This window comes from Haliotis asinina, chromosome 15 (assembly GCF_037392515.1).
Source record: "Haliotis asinina isolate JCU_RB_2024 chromosome 15, JCU_Hal_asi_v2, whole genome shotgun sequence".
Classification (NCBI taxonomy): Eukaryota; Metazoa; Mollusca; class Gastropoda; order Lepetellida; family Haliotidae; genus Haliotis; species Haliotis asinina.
Window position 1 is genome coordinate 1,509,744 of NC_090294.1, and position 19,551 is coordinate 1,529,294.

The 19,551-nt window shown below is 38.7% G+C and overlaps 1 protein-coding gene across 2 annotated transcripts in view; it reads right to left on the reverse strand.

The window, feature by feature from the left end:
* Nucleotides 1–19,551, reverse strand: part of LOC137265858 (organic cation transporter protein-like) — a 39,179-nt gene that overhangs the window by 12,420 nt on the left and 7,208 nt on the right. For both annotated transcript variants that reach the window (XM_067801317.1, XM_067801318.1), the window contains exons 2-7: nucleotides 15,727–15,878; nucleotides 11,965–12,202; nucleotides 11,462–11,565; nucleotides 10,496–10,650; nucleotides 8,233–8,401; nucleotides 7,776–7,988 (exon numbers count right to left, since the gene is read on the reverse strand). In XM_067801317.1, the coding sequence (XP_067657418.1) occupies nucleotides 7,776–7,988; nucleotides 8,233–8,401; nucleotides 10,496–10,650; nucleotides 11,462–11,565; nucleotides 11,965–12,202; nucleotides 15,727–15,869 (1,022 nt within the window). In that variant the 5' untranslated portion in view covers nucleotides 15,870–15,878. The remainder of the gene's footprint in view (nucleotides 1–7,775; nucleotides 7,989–8,232; nucleotides 8,402–10,495; nucleotides 10,651–11,461; nucleotides 11,566–11,964; nucleotides 12,203–15,726; nucleotides 15,879–19,551) is intronic.

Consider the following 19,551-nt stretch of genomic DNA (forward strand, 5'->3'; position numbering starts at 1 on the left):
AAGGACAGATGGAAGTAATAGTATGGTGTGTTAAAGGACAGATGGAAGTAATAGCATGGTGTGTTGAAGGACAGATGGAAGTAATAGCATGGCGTGTTGAAGGACAGATGGAAGTAATAGCATGGTGTGTTGAAGGACAGATGGAAGTAATAGTATGGTGTGTTGAAGGACAGATGGAAGTAATAGCATGGTGTGTTGAAGAACAGATGGAAGAAATAGCAGGGTGTGTTGAAGGACAGATGGAAGTAATAGTATGGTGTGTTAAGGGACAGATGGAAAGAATAGTATGGCGTATTGAAGGACAGATGGAAGTGAAAGCATGGTGTGTTGAGGGACCGATGGAAGTAATAGCATGGTGTGTTAAAGGACAGATGGAAGTAATAGTATGGTGTATTGAAGGACAGATGGAAGTAATAGCATGGCGTGTTGAAGGACAGATGGAGGTAATAGTATGCTGTGTTAAAGTACAGATGGAAGTAATAGCATGGTGTGTTGAAGGACAGATGGAAGTAATAGCATGGTGTGTTGAAGAACAGATGGAAGAAATAGCAGGGTGTGTTGAAGGACAGATGGAAGTAATAGTATGGTGTGTTGAAGGACAGATGGAAGTAATAGTATGGTGTGTTAAAGGACAGATGGAAGTAATAGCATGGTGTGTTGAAGGACAGATGGAAGTAATAGTATGGTGTGTTAAAGGACAGATGGAAGTAATAGCATGGTGTGTTAAAGGACAGATGCAAGTAATAGCATGGTGTGTTGAAGAACAGATGGAAGTAGTAGTATGGTGTGTTGAAGGACAGATGGATGTAATAGCACGGTGTGTTGAAGGACAGATGGAAGTAATAGCATGGTGTTTTAGAGGACAGATGGAAGTAATAGCATGGTGTGTTGAAGGACAGATGGAAGTAATAGTATGGCGTGTTAAAGGACAGATGGAAGTAATAGCATGGTGTGTTGAAGGACAGATGGAAATAAGAGTATGGTGTGTTGAAGGACAGATGGAAGTAATAGTATGATGTGTTGAAGGACAGATGGAAGTAATAGCAGGGTGTGTTGAAGGACAGATGAAAGTAGAAGCAAGGCGTGTTGAAGGACAGATGGAAGTAATAGTATGGCGTGTTAAAGGACAGATGGAAGTAATAGTATGGTGTGCTAAAGGACAGATGGAAGTAATAGTATGGCGTGTTAAAGGACAGATGCAAGTAATAGTATGGTGTGTTGAAGGACAAATTTAAGTAATAGTATGGTGTGTTAAGGGACAGATGGAAGGAATAGTATGGTGTGTTAAGGGACAGATGGAAGGAAAAGTATGGTGTGTTAAGGGACAAACGGAAGTAATAGTATGGTGTGTTAAAGGACAGAAGGAAGTAATAGTATCGTGTGTTAAGGGACAGATGGAAGGAATAGTGTGGTGTGTTAAGGGACAGATGGAAGGAATAGTATGGCGTGTTAAAGGACAGATGCAAGTAATAGCATGTTGTGTTGAAGGACAGATGGAAGTAATAGTATGGCGTGTTAAAGGACAGATGGAAGTAATAGTATGGTGTGTTGAAGAACAGATGGAAGTAATAGTATGGCGTGTTCAAGAACAGATGGAAGTAATGGTATGGTGTGTTGAAGGACAGATGGAAGTAATAGTATGGTGTGTTAAGGGACAAAATGGAAGGAATAGTATGGTGTGTTAAGGGACAGATGGAAGTAATAGTATGGCGTATTGAAGGACAGATGGAAGTAAAAGCATGGTGTGTTAAGGGACAGATGGAAGTTATAGCATGGTGTGTTGAAGGACAGATGGAAGTAATAGTATGGTGTGTTAAGGGACAGATGGAAGGAATAGTATGGTGTGTTAAGGGACAGATGGAAGGAATAGTATGGCTTTTTGAAGGACAGATGGAAGTAATAGTTTGGTGTGTTAAAGGACCGATGGAAGTAATAGCATGGTGTGTTGAAGGACAGATGGAAGTAATAGCATGGCGTGTTGAAGGACAGATGGAAGTAATAGTATGGTGTGTTAAAGGACAGATGGAAGTAATAGTATGGCGTGTTGAAGAACAGATGGAAGTAATAGTATGGTGTGTTGAAGGACATATGGAAGTAATACTATGGTGTGTTAAGGGACAGATGGAAGGAATAGTATGGTGTGTTAAGGGACAGATGGAAAGAATAGTATGGCGTATTGAAGGACAGATGGAAGTGAAAGCATGGTGTGTTGAAGGACCGATGGAAGTAATAGCATGGTGTGTTAAAGGACAGATGGAAGTAATAGTATGGTGTATTGAAGGACAGATGGAAGTAATAGCATGGCGTGTTGAAGGACAGATGGAAGGAATAGTATGCTGTGTTAAAGTACAGATGGAAGTAATAGCATGGTGTGTTGAAGGACAGATGGAAGTAATAGTATGGTGTGTTGAAGGACCGATGGAAGTAATAGTATGGTGTCTTAAGGAACAGATGGAAGGAATAGTATGGTGTGTTAAGGGACAGATGGAAGGAATAGTATGGCGTATTGAAGGACAGATGGAAGTATAAGCATGGTGTGTTAAAGGACAGATGGAAGTAATAGCATGGTGTGTTGAAGGACCGATGGAAGTAATAGTATGGTGTGTCAAATGACAGATGGAAGTAATAGTATGGTGTGTTGAAGGACAGATGGAAGTAATAGTATGGCGTGTTGAAGGACAGATGGAAGTAATAGTATGGTGTGTTGAAGGACAGATGGAAGTAATAGTATGGCGTGTTGAAGGACAGATGGAAGTAATAGTATGGTGTGTTGAAGGACAGATGGAAGTAATAGTATGGTGTGTTAAAGGACAGATGGAAGTAATAGCATGGTGTGTTGAAGGACAGATGGAAGTAATAGTATGGCGTGTTAAATCACAGATGGAAGTAATAGCATGGTGTGTTGAAGGACAGATGGAAGTAATAGTATGGTGTGTTGAAGGACAGATGGAAGTAATAGCATGGTGTGTTGAAGGACAGATGGAAGTAAAAGCATGGTGTGTTAAGGGACAGATGGAAGTAATGGTATGGTGTGTTGAAGGACAGATGGAAGCAATAGTTTGGTGTTTTAAGGGACAGATGGAAGTAAAGGAACGGCATGTGGACCTCGACGAATTTGAAACATAGGCAGTACAATGATGATTCGCTGAACTGAACGAAATGGACATTTCCTCAAACCCTCCGACAGTTTATATGCATTTTACTGGATATTCAAACGGGATCGCTGTTTGGTTTAAAGCCATTTCTGATGTTCACCATATATTACCGTTATACTGTAGCGTTCAGAGATTGTCTCTTCTACTACCTTTGGCTTTTCGGGTTTGAATCTGAAGCACATCTGACGGCTATAATCACGAACGACATGCTGATGTAGCTGTGAAACAACTGTCACCCCGTGGACAAAACGCGCACCTTTTTCACAAACGTTACTAGTAAAGATTATTTCAAAACACGCGAATATGATAAATTCCTCGTTTATTAACATGTGTCGATTTCTCTTCATACCATAGAATAGAAGTTGAACAAAAATGTCCTCTTTCATTCGGAACTATCAAAATAATGTACGTTTGTGAAAAACGTGCACCTGGCAATCATTGTTCATAAAATTATGCATAAACATTTCATGACTAGCATAGCTCACAGTCAAAATGAGTAAAATATAATTTAGTAAAACATATCAATGACTTCTTACGTTTCTAAATATAAACTGATTATATTACAGAAAACAAGACTCGTGACGAGTATATCATTAAACCTTGTGGCAAACAAGCACCTGGCGAATCAGTCGACATCAGTGTCCATAAAATGAGTCCATACCGGAACAATTCATAACATATATGAGTGTATATAGATTCAATACAAATTAGTAATACCTTCCGTCAAGTAACTTATCAAGTAGAACCAAAAACATTCGATGAGATCGCTGTTCACTAACCTATTCATACAAAATTACAATATTGAATAATTCATTGCGCATCATACGAACTAGGTAGAATTTTTGTAGCTTTTATCTTCTAGCAAGTGTGTAAAGGCTTTCTACGCTAAATGTGTGAATTTTTATGTACATATCGTTTTAAAAAAACAAATATCCACATATGATAAGGTATTGAACTTTGTTTCGCGAAAATATTCACATGACTGCAATGTAAACATCATAGGTTTTACACAGTGAGCAGCAAGGTATATTGCGTTTACTCCTCCTATTGAACCGACCTTAACCAATCATCAAATCTGTACATGCTCCCAACCATACACGCACGCACGCTCACACACGAGTCGTCCAAACTTGGGCAGTGTTTTGCAACGTCGCTGTCGGATTTTCTACTTAATCCCATCGCCGGGTAGCGTCTCACAATATTATCCAGGGCCGTTACTCCAAACAGTTAGCATTTCCAAGAGAGTACTAGCATTTGCACACCTATCTTCAAGCGCACGATGTGACATTATCAAAGCTTAACATTCGGAGGACGGTTTCCCTGATTTTTTAGCTGCTTCGTGAACTGTGCCTACAGAAGACTCTCAGAAATACCAACACGAATGAATATTTTCTTGAAAGTGAAACCATTACGTTCACGAACTTCAGGACTGAAGCCATCAATCGTCCCATTGGTAGTAGTTTGCAAAACAGAGGATTCGAATGTGTAAAGAAATTCGAGAAAAGTGAAAAGTGAACGTTGTGCGAGAATTACGCTCGCGTGGTCCTGGATCTGCGTACGGCTATAAAATTACACAGAGATGTAGAATATTTGATTTCCTATTCGTTGGTATAAATATAACTGCGACTACCACAGGTTTTCGGGAAAAAGACACTGCCAAATGTTGCCCAAACCTTTTTATGCGTTAAAAAACAGTACATTTCTCCGTTTGTTTTATCGTGCACTAATAAAAGCAACCGCCTGAGACTTTTTTTTATTTTCATCTTTTTGAAAAGCGTGAGCGGAGAAAATACAGCCCGATGTCTGGACGACATGGATTTATATCAATATGAAATGGATTTATGTGCTAATGCAGTCAGATAAGGGGGCATGACTCCGTTATGTTATACATTAGGTCAATATAACTCACATCACATGGAGAGAATTTGCTGTATATACGCCCAGTATATTTTCATTTTGTATTGTTCACAGTGAACCGGACTATACAAATACAAAGTTCCCCATTGTGGGCGGATACGTTTTGGCAGTTTCACAATTTATACCAATAGATGCCCGTGTACTACATGAGAAAGCAGGTAATAGCTGTTTGGATGGCCCAATCCGACACAATAAGTTGCTTCTTCGGTTTTCATGTTCTCCTGTTTTTGCAGATGTGTTTTGCATCATTTTACCGAAGTAATGTATCTCACCTAATTCCCACTGAATGTATAAAAGCTTGCGGCTTCTATGTTAGAATTCAACACTCTTTACACAAAACATAAAATGTATGGTTTCACACTAGTGTTCTGAATATATCAACAATTAGACGGCTTTACTACTTACCTAATGTGAGCAACATGCGCACCTGTCTGGCATCAATTTAGGGTAAATGAAAAATAATTTTTCACAATACCTGAATATTCATTGGATATTTATTTAGGATATAAACTTTTCTTCATATGATTATGTAATTATTTCTCTTCATAAGTATGCAATGAAAAGTACAAAGAGATCGCTTCTTTAGTATGGAATTAGTAGAATATGGACGTAAGGTTTGTTTAGATTAAGACACGACCGTGATTATATACAGTTAAACAATTTTCGACTAAATATTGTTTGAGTTAAATAACCTGCCATCAGGTGTTATGTTTTCATCGAATTTGAATTGATTGTATTATCGAAAAGAATGATAATGAATCAAAAATCGTTTTTGACAAACTCGTACCCGGTCAGTCAATTTTCATAGTTGTTTTGTCTAAAAAACGACACAAACAAATTCAATGAACAAGACAATTCCTTATATATGTGAGTCTATACATTTCATAAAATGTATAAATCATTTTAGTTAATATTATCAGTTTTACTTATAAGGTTGAATTAAATCGCTGTTTATTAATCTGTTCATATGAAACTGCAATATTAGTCCCAGCGTATTGAATATTGTGTACATCACAGGAACTAAAGCACATGTTGCAGTAATGGATACGTGTGATCTTCTAGCACTTGTGTGGAGGCTTAAAATGTGGTATTGTACACTTACTGAGTCAATTTCCCATGTAAATAGTATTCAAACAATCAAAAGATTTCAAAGAATAAAAACGCTTACCCTATATCCACATATGATGTGATGTTGAACAAAGGTATATGTAAATACTGAAATCAGTTTCGTGAAAAAAATCTGAACGATACGCAAAATATACATGACAATACTGGAAGTGCAATCGGAATGATGTGGCCATTGTGTTCACGTTTCTTCAACCGACCTTCACCTCAGAGAAATTGCCTAACATGTGCAACAATGTTGACGTATGACATCACTACAGATGACCGATTTCTTTCAAAATGGCGGCTTCGTTGATAAGAGTACACAGGAGTTTGCGAGGACTCTTCCCTCGATTCAGGGATCATTTGTACATAGACATGACATGTAAGTATCCATGATGATTCTGACTATTTGGGTTTTGGTATATGTTTTTATCGTTTCCAGTGTAAATAACAGACATTTATTGCGGGCCATTTTTAATGTTGAACGTATAAAACGTCATACACTGAATCCATTTCATATACACTTATGTCGTTCAGACTTCGTGCTGTATTTTCTTCGCTCATACCTTTCGTAAAGATGAAAATTCGTAGCAGAGTGCTTTTATTAGTGCACGATAAAAACAGAGAAATTACTGGACAACATTTAGCAAAGTGTGCTTTTCAGACCCCTGTGGTAGTCGCAGTGATATTAGTACCAACGAATAGGAAATTAAATATTCTACATTTCCTTGTAATTTTATAACCGTACGCAGATCCAGGACCACGCGAGCGTAATTCTCGCACAACGTTCACTTTTCAAACCTTAGGAAAATGTGCACCTGAAAAAGAACTCGATCGGCATCTTGGGGGTTAATGGATGTGGTTAATGTATACTGCTTACATTAGGAATGTGATAAATTGTGATTTCTGTGCTGGTGAAGTTTACGGTATGTGTACAATATATTCACTGAAGTACAGTGCAAACAGGATCAGTGACATTAACTAAACATCTTCCAGAATGGAAATGCCGAAATTAGATAAAATCGGAGGGGCCCAGTTATCCGGGAACACCGGAAATCCAAGTATGATATAGTGTAAGTGCTACCACTGTTTGTTTATATTAAAAACATAGATGCCTTATAAAGCCCTTAAATGTCTTAAAGACATAGCTTGTATGATGGCACGCAGAATGTAGCGCGGGACCTTCCCTTGACTTAGGGACCTGTGATGTGTGTCATAAGAGATTAATAATAATTCCTGCTATCTCAGTATTGTTCACTGTTTTTTATTTATAATTTATGACACTGCCAAAATGCTTCCTATGAGCTAACTTTAACCTTTATCTTTACGTCTGTGTGACTCTTCTGTTGTCGTTTGACGTCTGAGAGAGAAATAAACCACTTTCTACATACACACATTAACATACAAATCCATGTCACGCATACATACATACATACATACACTACACATACATACATACATACATACATACATACATACATACATACATACATACATACATACATACATACATACATACATACATACATACATACATACATACATGATATTGTATCGTGATAGAGCACCTACGTTCACCCACGATGTGCAACTTACCACTGATAAAATATTACTACTCCCCTGACGATGAGGACGGGCGTGGTGAACATGTGCCATATTTTCATCTCCGGACCGTCCTCCAGCATCACGCGTTTCATGACATCCTTCGGGAGAGACCGCCCATTGACACGGGCTAATTTGTTTATAATCTGTTCGGCTTCATCCACCCGACCACGTGACAGTAACCATCTTGGAGATTCCGGTATTATCCTGTACATGGACATACGCGACAAAATGTTAGTCATATAAACGGCGCCTTCTCCTCACTACGACTACATATATATCTTAGAAGACGGACGTGAAATGTTGTCTGTGGCAGGTAATGAACAAAAGTATAAAACACTTAAAATGTATCCTGATTCACTCTCACGAAAACACTCCCTACGCATGTACGCACACAAGCACCTTTACTACGCCCCGGAGGATCTCGCCACGAGAGCGAGCACTTGCTTACCACCAATATACTATAAAGAACACCGAAGGGATTGTCATGACGATCTGGAGATACGTCCACTCTCTGATGAAGTAGGCCACAAGTGCCAGCACAAACAGACCAAAGCACCAGAAGAACTCTATGGCAATCCCTGCAATGGTTCGTTTTGAGGGACCAACGAGTTCCAGACCTGAAATATATGTATACACATGACCGGAATAAATATTAAGATCCAAGAAAGCGACCTTTTATACTGCTGTTATAATCTTTACTTGTGTAAAAGGGAGGGGGTAGTAGCCTGCTGGTTATGGCGTTTGCTCATCACGTAGAAAACACCGGTTCGATTCCCATTATGGGTACAACGTGTGAAGCCCATTTGTGGTGTCACCCGCAGTGATATTACTGGTACATTGCTAAAAGCGGCGTGAGCTGAAGAGACTCTCTCACTGACTACTGGCATTCGCAGCAGATGCTTGCAAGGACTAGTCACTTGGAACTCTAGCATTGTTATCACCGAAGCCTCATGTTTCGAAATATCCTCCACATGTTTGCCATAAACCTTTTAAAAAGTCTGTCAAGTTCAATTGTTTGGAAACCCTGATGAAACATGTATTGGGCACAAGTGGTTTGACGTTTTAGAAAGAGCACATTGTACACCAAACCCTCTAAGGCATGAAGCTGGTAAGGTGAAGGGTGACTAATCTGAACCAAGGACCTGGAATCATGTAAGTCTTACAATAGTCCTTTCATGATGAGCCTAACCGTAGTCCAGGAGTCATGATGAGCCTAACCGATACCCAGGAATCATGATGAGCCTAACCGCTACCCAGGAATCATGATGAGCCTAACCGCTACCCAGGAATCATGATGAGCCTAACCGTAGTTCAGGATTCATGATGAGCCTAACCGTAGTCCAGGATTCATGATGAACCTAACCGTAGTCCTGGATCCATGATGAGCCTAACCACCCAGGATTCATGATGAGCCTAATCGTAGTCCAGGATTCATGATGAGCGTAACCATAGTCCAGGATTCATGATGAGCCTAACCGCTACCCAGGATTCATGATGAACCTAACCGCTACCCAGGAGTCATGATGAGCCTAACCGCTACCCAGGAATCATGATGAGCCTAACCGTAGTCCAGGATTCATGATGAGTCTAACCGTAGTCCTGGATTCATGATGAGCCTAACCGTAGTCCAGGATTCATGATGAGCCTAACCATAGTCCAGGATTCATGGTGAGCCTAACCGTAGTCCAGGATTCATGATGAACCTAACTGTAGTCCTGGATCCATGATGAGCATAACCACCCAGGATTTATGATGAGCCTAATCGTAGTCCAGGATTTATGATGAGCATAATCGTTGTCCAGGATTCATGATGAGCGTAACCATAGTCCAGGATTCATGATGAGCCTAACCATAGTCCAGGAATCATGATGAGTCTAACCACCCAGGATTCATGATGAGTCTAACCACCCAGGAGTCATGATGAGCCTAACCGTAGTCCTGGATCCATGATGAGCCTAACCACCAGGAGTCATGATGAGCCTAACCGCTACCCAGGAATCATGATGAGCCTAACCGTAGTCCTGGATCCATGATGAGTCTAACCGCAGTCCAGGATTCATGATGAGCCTAATCGTAGTCCAGGATTCATGATGAGCCTAACCATAGTCCAGGATTCATGATGAGCCTAACCGTAGTCCAGGAGTCATGATGAGCCTAACCGTAGTCCTGGATTCATGATGAGCCTAACCACCCAGGAGTCATGATGAGCCTAACCCTAGTCCAGGATTCATGATGAGCCTAACCGTAGTCTAGGATTCATGATGAGCCTAACCGTAGTCCTGGATTCATGATGAGTCTAACCACCCAGGATTCATTGTGAGCCTAACTGTAGTCCAGGATTCATGATGAGTCTAACCGTAGTCCAGGATTCATGATGAGCATAACCGTAGTCCAGGATTCATGATGAGTCTAACCGTAGTCCAGGAATCATGATGAGTCTAACCGTAGTCCAGGATTCATGATGAGCCTAACCGTAGTCCTGGATCCATGATGAGTCTAAGCATGGTTCTGGAGTCACTGAGACTCATTTGCTGAATCTAAACGTAGGCAATCGATCACGAGACGAAAGATGAACCACTTGATATCAATTTCGTCACTTGATATCAACATCATCAATGAAAAAAGCTAAAATATTCATATTTGTTCATAAACATGTCTTTGTATCAAGTACTCACTATCGGATGAATGAAATCCCTCACTGTCCAACTCACCTATAACAAAGGCAATCATGAATGTAGACATGGCCGCTATGCCCGTGAAGAATCGGAACACAGCGAACAGGATGAAGTTTGGAGAGAAAGCTAGAGCGATGCCGAATATCATCTGAATGACTCCGCTGGCCAAGAGAGTCCGCTTTCGTCCAACACTGTGGCAAGTAATGCGCATAAATAGAGTTCACAGATACTGAGTTAGAAGAACAGTTTGGGGATGACTGAATACATCTCTATACTGGCAGCAAAAGAAACGCAACACGGGGTGGTGTAAGTGGGTCACGTTTTTATACATACTGAGGGAACAAATAGGGGATCACATGAAAGGACTGTTCCTTTACTTTTTTCCACGTGTCTTTACAATGTGACACGCAAGTTGTGAAGGAACCTGAAAGAAAATAAAATGACTCTTGCGCTTTCATGTCATCCATTATTTTATCCCGTCAGTATAGTAGATGTAAACACGAGACCTTACTTTATCCTGTCAGTATAGCAGATGTAAACATGTGACCTTACTTTATCCCCCCAGTATAGTCGATGTAAACATGAGACCTTACTTTATCCCCTCAGTATAGTAGATGTAAACATAAGACCTCACTTTATCCCCTCAGTATAGTAGATGTAAACATGAGACCTTACTTTATCCCCTCAGTATAGTAGATGTAAACATGAGACCTTACTTTATCCCCTCAGTATAGTAGATGTAAACATGAGACCTTACTTTATCCCCCTCAGTATAGTCGATGTAAACATGAGAGCTTACTTTCATGAGATTTCATTTTTTTCAAAATTTGCGTTTCTGTTACTGTTTGGTATAGTTTGCGAAAATATAGTTCTGCCACACGTACATTTCTACTTTGTGTATAAGATGGCAGTCCAAGTCCTGTCATATTTATAACACAAGCAACATTAGAGTTAACATAACACACGTTATGTACACACTTTCTAAGAGAAAAGAACGCTCACATGTCTGTGATGATCCCGAACGTGACAGCCCCTGCCAACATTCCTCCGAAACCAACCATGTTGAGATGGGAGCGAAAGGAGGCGTGGTCACACACCATGTCAAACTGAAACGGAAACTGATCATTGTGATGAAGACGTTCAAGTACATGGTGCTGGCAAACCGCTTTACATACAACTTGATGACGTTATATTTGTATGATTCGATGTCCACTGCCTTGGTCACCTGTCAACAGTTTCCTGAACCTAGTTCAGAGATTTCTCCATAAATACAGTAATAGGCCGAGTGTGAATTAGAGAGTGTGGTTTATCAACACTGCTACAACTTCATGATGGCATGGCAGGTGAATACTGGAAAGAAATAATGACGTTTACACTCAAAGGGTGTTGACGTAAGATCATATACGAACAACAAAGAGATTTGAACACACGATTGCTTGGGGATTTTTTGACAGTTGACATTGACTAATACAGGAATGACACGTAAGGGTTGATCGATGAAGTACCTGGGTTATTACTGTAGATGTGAAGGTCGACTGATCGTACACCCATCGATGACAAGTTGTCTGTGATTTGTTACTTCCGCGTGATGTTGTAGAACTGTTCGTGACGTCATACAGGCGACAGGAGGCATAGCTCTCTGATTCGTCAGTGGTTTCCATAGGAATAGACTGGTTCACCAGAGAAGCGTGATATGAGCTTTGAATCTTGTAGGTGTCGTTTGGCATCGAATAAATTTTGCATCTGAAAATGTTTAAACATGAAGTTCATTTTGGTCTTCAGTTTATGTTTACGGTTGCAGAGTTGTGAATGTGTTGTAACTTCCCAGGTACATACAAACGTCTGGACACACACCTGTCACTGATGACTAACAATAATACGCCACTGCAAATTACAGAAATATAAACTCCAAAGCGAGAGACAAAAACCAACAAAGTTACATTTTCTATGTATGTTAAGGCAAGATGTTCTTAATATATTTGACATATAAAATGTAAATCAGCTGGTACATAACATTTAATGGCCAAACAGAATAACGAATTTTGCTGAAAGAGCTATTTTGTCATTGCTTAAAGTTGCTTTAAAATGTTTGTTAAAATACTAAATTCATCAGTTCAGTTTCAGTAACTTCCCAATGCAAATATCAGTATCCTTTCACTGGACAGTAGTGCAGGAAATGCTGTCTGGATCAAACATGTTTTGAAGATTTTATAGAGGGAGCATTCCCCCTCGAAGTCCCGTGCGCTACGCCCAATGGCAGGTCCAGTTGTGCTTACACATAATTTCTTTCCTGGGTAAGTCCCTGTTGTTCGCCACAGAGCTAGGACACATATATTATCATGACATATTCATAAAAAAATCACATGTTACATAATTATCTAGTTATACACTAAAACATGTACAGTATCTGCTATCAATGCATATTTGATCATTTCCTATCAGTTAAATTATTGCAATAATGCTTCGAGCTTCATGGGGATACTGATTGCTAACCATATATGTTTTTCATTTTATAGGTGATATTAAGTTAGAGCATCGATGTAAACTTCATTTTACCAAAAACGTCTACAGTGTTTAAAGTCCAGTCAAGCTATTTTCTGATGGTGGGTTTAAACATCGACATCGAACATGACACAAGGCAATATACATGGCTTCAACCAATTCCTCCGAAGCTGAGTACATCTGATTTATTCCTATTTTTTAGCACATTATCTCTCTAATACAGCTGCATCTGTAGGAATAGCTTTCAAATCTGATCACTCATATATCTATCATATCATATATCATATATATATCACTCCACTCCACTTCGGCCTTAACCCAACTGAACGTCTTGGATATTGGGTATTAAATCCCATATGGAAAATATAAAATACTTTGAAGTCAAAGCATCGGGAAAAGCTGACCTTCAGAACACATGCCCAGTTTGTATTTGAAGTGTTAAAACTGAATGTAAGAAGCATTGGTGATATTGAAGGACACAGTGCTGCAAAAGCGGTAATCAGTACAATACCAAATGGAAATGAGTGGGCCCTTGTCTTAAGATTTATGAAAAATAATGATCAGACGGTTTTCCAGCAAAGTTCTACAAGTTCTTCTGGAAAGATATCGGAATTATTCTCCGTGGATCTATAACACATTCTTTCGATGTTGAAACTTTGTCATTTCTTTCCAAATAAGGGTGTAATAAAATAAAATTGTGGGGTTTAATAACAAAATGCATTCCAAAAGAAAACAGACACCGTCGATAGCTTAAAAATCTGGCGCACAATAACTGTAAAAATAATCAAGAATATTATAACCACATATTATCAGTGAAACGCAAACGGACTTTCTTTAGGAAGTTTCAGTGGGAAAAAATACAATAATATTATGTTATTTCATTCACTACTGTGAAATCCACAAACAGCCAGGACGTCATATAACGGTAGATTTTGGAAAAGTTTTGGACTCTGTAGAATGGCATTTCATAGATAGGGTACTGCATGCAATCAATTTTGGACCTTCTCTGAGACAATGGATTAAATTGTTTCAGTATAATAATAACACTGTAATAATAAGCACAGGGCACATTTCAAATTATTTTAATCTTGAAAGAGGTTGCGGACAAGGCGACCCTATTTCCTCTATCTATTTATCATTTGTGCAGAACTATTATCCATATCTATTAAGAATAATACTTGGTTTAATACTTGGTGTAGAGATGCTGATGTTAAAGGTGTTGGATATTTAACCTTCCCATCTGCTGATGGCGCACATTTCTTTTTAGAAGGATCACAGAAGGGACTCTCGGAACTTACTGGCACATTACAAACTTTTCTCCTAAAGCATCGGATTAAAAATTAATTGTGACAAGATCAGGAAGATTTTAATGGCTTACAAAAGGAGTTGAAATGAAAAACTTTGTCCTCATTTGCCTTTACAGTGTTGAAAGGGACCTGTCAAAATTCTAGGGATGATGTTTTTTGTTGTTGATACTAATTAGCAAAGGAAGACACATCTGCTTTCCTGGACAAAAGTATTGCTAACGTCAAATGGTAAAATTATCCCTCTGTTTACACATCTATTTTCAGACTTTCCATTGCCGAACAAAACCTTTATTAAATCGCCAAACGCTATCCTGTTTAAGTTTATTTAAAACGGAAAAAGAAGACTGTTGATAAATAATCACTGATCATTCAAAAGGAGGTCTTGACGTGGTTGATGTTTTTGTAAATACATGAAAATGAAATGGGCTAAAAGATTTTCAATGGTAAACTTAAAGCATGTGATATCGTGAATTCCCCGAAACATCAAAATTTAAAACAAAACTAATCAAAACACATTAAGAATGATTTGGGGGAAAGTTCTATAATTAAAAATATTGACGACTTCGGAAATCTCACTTTCATTAATTTCGTTCCCTGAAATAATTCTAAACATTCATTAAATGGTATAAATGTGAAATAAGATATGAACCTAATGACAGATTCGGGAAACTCTAAAAATACAATGTCTTCAAATACGACTGCAGACTAAATGATAATTCCATCACCTATTTCAGATTGACAAGTTCTATACCCAACTCATAGATTAGGTTATCAAATGATCACTTGGTTAACAGAACAAATTCAATTATTAACTGTAAAATTCTCAGGGACGTTATCTCATCAGCTGTGTGTGTATATATGTACACATTTCCCGATGTTTTAACACAATACGAATAATATGGATATAAAAAAATAGTCAATTCAGGAGGTGATACCAGATTTACAGAAAATGGGCTACCCGTATCAATTCTTAGTTTCTACTCTCTTCACTTTCCTCCTTTTCTATGTCAGTATGATTGACTTTGTACTTTTTTCATACCATAAGGGCCATTTTGTTCCATATTACGTTTTAACATCAATTCAAGGGTCATTTTATACCAAAACATGTACCGTTTCAAAGGTCAGTCGCGGCCCTCCATCAAACTTGCTCCCTTTCCTGCGTCCCGTGTGATTACTCTACGCTCTCAGATCAAGGCCTTGTTTATCGTCCGTACATCACAACAACATGATACGGAATGAATTCCAATGTAGGGGTGTGTCAACGTATATAATAACATATAATACCTGCCATATATATATAATAACATATAATACCTGCCATATATATATAGTAACATATAATACCTGCCATATGTTCAAACTGGAAAACGATACCCAACGACGTGCTGCACGTATAATTTCTATTACTGTGTGGACATAATTCAAGCTATAGATTTTAGAAAGTTGATGCACACCAACCTGTATTCTGGCATATCCAAGATGAACACCGGAAGCATGGTCTGGAAGGCGGAAGTGATACATGCTAGGCAGACCAGGAAATATACTCGTCGTTGATAGGGGCCAAACTCACCCACCTCTTTCAATATCTCATCAAACTTCATTTTTCAAAACTGAAATATAAGGAAAAAATCATTAAAATTTCTTCGGAGAAACGTGCTTTGCCAGTAGTGAACTTCCTCGCCGAAAGGGCATGCACCAAGTATGGGAATGAAATGTAAGTTCAACTCGATGAGCTCTGTTATAGAGTGCTGTGTGAAACTCTGGATATTGTGTGTGCTTGTTCGGGGCTCAATGAGAACAGTCTTTCAGCCGTGCGGGGGCATGCTAACCTTCCTGCATGAATGTTATCGTAATGACAGAGAATGTTTCCCAGAAGCAGATAATGAATACACAATTATTAAGGCAATGAGGAGGGCAATCCCGTGACCAGTCACTGAAACACATGTCAAATTAACCTTTGAAATACTAACAACTTGTAATGTTTGTCCATGATTTGAACAATGTCGTGAGAGTGTCCCTTCATCTTCGAACAATATAAATAAATAATACATGGTCAGCCTGGAAATGATTGTCCTCACACACTTCGAAGTCCATGTTTGTGACAATCCTGAACGGTCTTAAGGTTGTTGACCATTACCGACATTCAACTGAATCCTTTATGTTAACTGTGAAGTGGGATAAACGTTATGTAGACCTTTTATCCTAATTCCAGAGTATGTTAATTTCGAACTGCTGTTGATCCAGTTTATGAGAGTATACAAAAGTCCAACTCGGCGTGCAAAGACATGTCACCCGGCAGCTCACAGAATAGAACATTGCTGAAAACAGGAACATCTCAAGTGTGTCAGCAAATCACGAAAGGAACTTGCACACTGAAAAACTTTGATCAGTCTCGCTATCACTTGCATATAACGTAAATTAAAGCGACAAAGTCCTTCCCACGTCCATAAAAAAATGTCTGCTAAAAGCAGAGTCGTTTGTACGATTCAGAAAAGATGTTTATCCTTTGTTTATGATCACCAGCGAAAAGTTAAAATACCATGTGTTCCACATTTATACCATTTAATAAATGTGCGTAATCCTACCTCGATAGTACACCCTTCATAAGCGTCAGCTAGGGCCAGTCGATTGTTCTTGTAGTACGTCATAACAATCGTATTGCATCGGACATATCTCTGACACTAATGTTCAAAAACTGGAAATACCTACCACATGTCTATCATAAAGAATTCTGAAAGCTTACTGAGGTCAAGGACACTGGACCATTGATCCCAAAATGCATTTTTTGGTTTGAAAAGTTATTAGTCTGTATATACTACCCATCACAAGTTTAGACTCACTTAAAACACTCACAATGTGTTATGGATATGTATATGGTTACATCGAAGACTAATTTCTCCACTAACGTGTACCAACTATGACCTTTATGTAGATGAACAGCACCAGGATCATGCGTCAGTTGCTGAAAAAGCATGTGTAAGTATCGAGCATGTGTAAGTATCGAGCATGTGTAAGTATCGAGCATGTGTAAGTATCGAGCATGTGTAAGTATCGAGCATGTGTAAGTATCGAGCATGTGTTTAGCTCCGTTTTGGTGTAAAAGTTTGTTAAAATCGCCAATTTTCATTGAGTTTCATCATTCATTGAACTCATGGCGAAAATCATTTCAATGTTACGAATGTTTTTCACAATAGATGATTTCATCTGTGTCTACACTAGTTCCGAACTGGAATCTCTAATGTTTCGATTGGAGAGGAGTGTGGGAATATAGAAAGGTTTATAAGTGAATGTAGACAAAGATGTCAAGATATCGAAATTGACATTCTATGATAACATCATCATCATCATCATCATCATCATCATCATCATCATCGTTTCTAAAAGACTATCTAGCAATCAAGTCTGCCCTGGAACCTGAAAAATACATATTGAAACTTTGCTATAACAAGGACTGTATAGGCATTTTACGCAAATTCCGCTGTTTAAGCCAGAAGTGTTCAACGTTATAATACTTATATAAATTCAGATGTACAATGTCATATATGTGTCAAGTGTGATTTTAATGTTACCAGGATGAATTTCATTTCTTTAATTATGTGTCTATTCTTTTCTGTAAACAACTTTTAACAACAAGAAGTGGTCATCTATTGAAGTCTATTACATTATTTCTAAAGCCTCACTTGCCTGTAAGAAAACGAACAAATTACATGTTTTTTTCTGTCTATCCGCATAATATTATTTCTATATGTTTGTATTCCTGTCCATGTTGAATAAAATTGTACTTCTCCATGTGTGAACAGTGCCGTTAGACAGTATGGAATGTTTGTAAATTCCACTTAAAAACAGTTGACTAATGTACGTATCTACATTGTGAGTTTGATGGGAAGTATGTTATCATCTTATATAACTTAAAGACATTCTAGCCTCTTCCGAGCGTCCCCCAAGTGGAACAACACAGAATGGTAACCTACACCTGTGTCAGAAACACCGAACTACGTGATTTACTGATAACTGCCCGTCCATCTCACTTGATGTGTTCAAGATGAAAATAATCTTCACAGAAAATCTGAACTGTCCTCAGAATGACAATGATCAACGCCGTGCACATAAGCTAATAACATAAAAATATATTATATTATATTAATATTGTGCTATGTTTTTCATAATATGCCTGTGAGATGTATGAACGGTGTACTCGTAATTGATCAATTAAATGGAAAATATTTTGTCTGTTATCGAGGTTGCGGCCACTAAGGAAAATACTCAGCAACATTCCAGCTACATTGCGGTAAAGGAAGGGCGATGTTATTCGATGTACTATAAAATGTGAAAAGACACCGCTGAGACTATAACATGTCAAAACGGGGCTTGTCAATTTCATCACGGTGTTGTGAAGGGGGAAGCTGCACACAGAGGGACAGATCTTGTCGTAAAGACGAAACTACGAGAGGTAACACGTCTGGGATCAGGTTGTGTTCATCTGTGCTGTGTTGTATTTTATGAAGCCAGGTCTCATTCTGAAATGTCTCTGCCAAAGCAGGATCTCAGGATATTTCTATTAAAAGAGGATGTGACGATACCCTTTCCATACCTGATGTAGACTGTACCATGACTAAGGTGAAAAAGATCGTATAATTTGGGTTGTATGAGACGTACAAATTAGATAACGTACCTATTAGCAAATCTCTTGATTAATGATACGGTGTCAATTGTTTAATCTGTAGACAGACCTGCCCGGGCATTAAAGTTTCAGTAACTCTCGATTCGTCGGAACGGGCAGGATCCGAGCTACGCCAGTACAGACATGACGTGTGACGAATCCCCGGAGTGGTGCAGATCAACCATGGTGGTAATACAAACCTTCACGGATAGGGTGCTCACTGCCCCAGGACCATAATCTGCCACTGGAACCACACAAGTCAGCTACATGTGCAGCTTTCCTCTGCTCAATCTAATCTATGAGTATTTTGATTCATACATTTGAATAATTCCTTATTCGTACGTAATCATTCGTAAATACATTTGGAAACATCTGTTTAGGCATGCGTGTAAGTTACACAGAAAGTTTCACCTTAATCAACAATGAAATTTTAATTTAATACAGGAAAGTTGAGTTGTGGGTGTTACCGTGTTTACCCTTTACGAGAGCTGCTGGCGTGGTCACAGATCTGTGCTGAACCATTCATGTTAGTTTCAGCCACAGGAACTTCGGCAGGTTCTTGTGATTCTCTGGTACCGGCATTTTGAATTCAGAACAGATATTATTTGTTCCACCTTAACAGA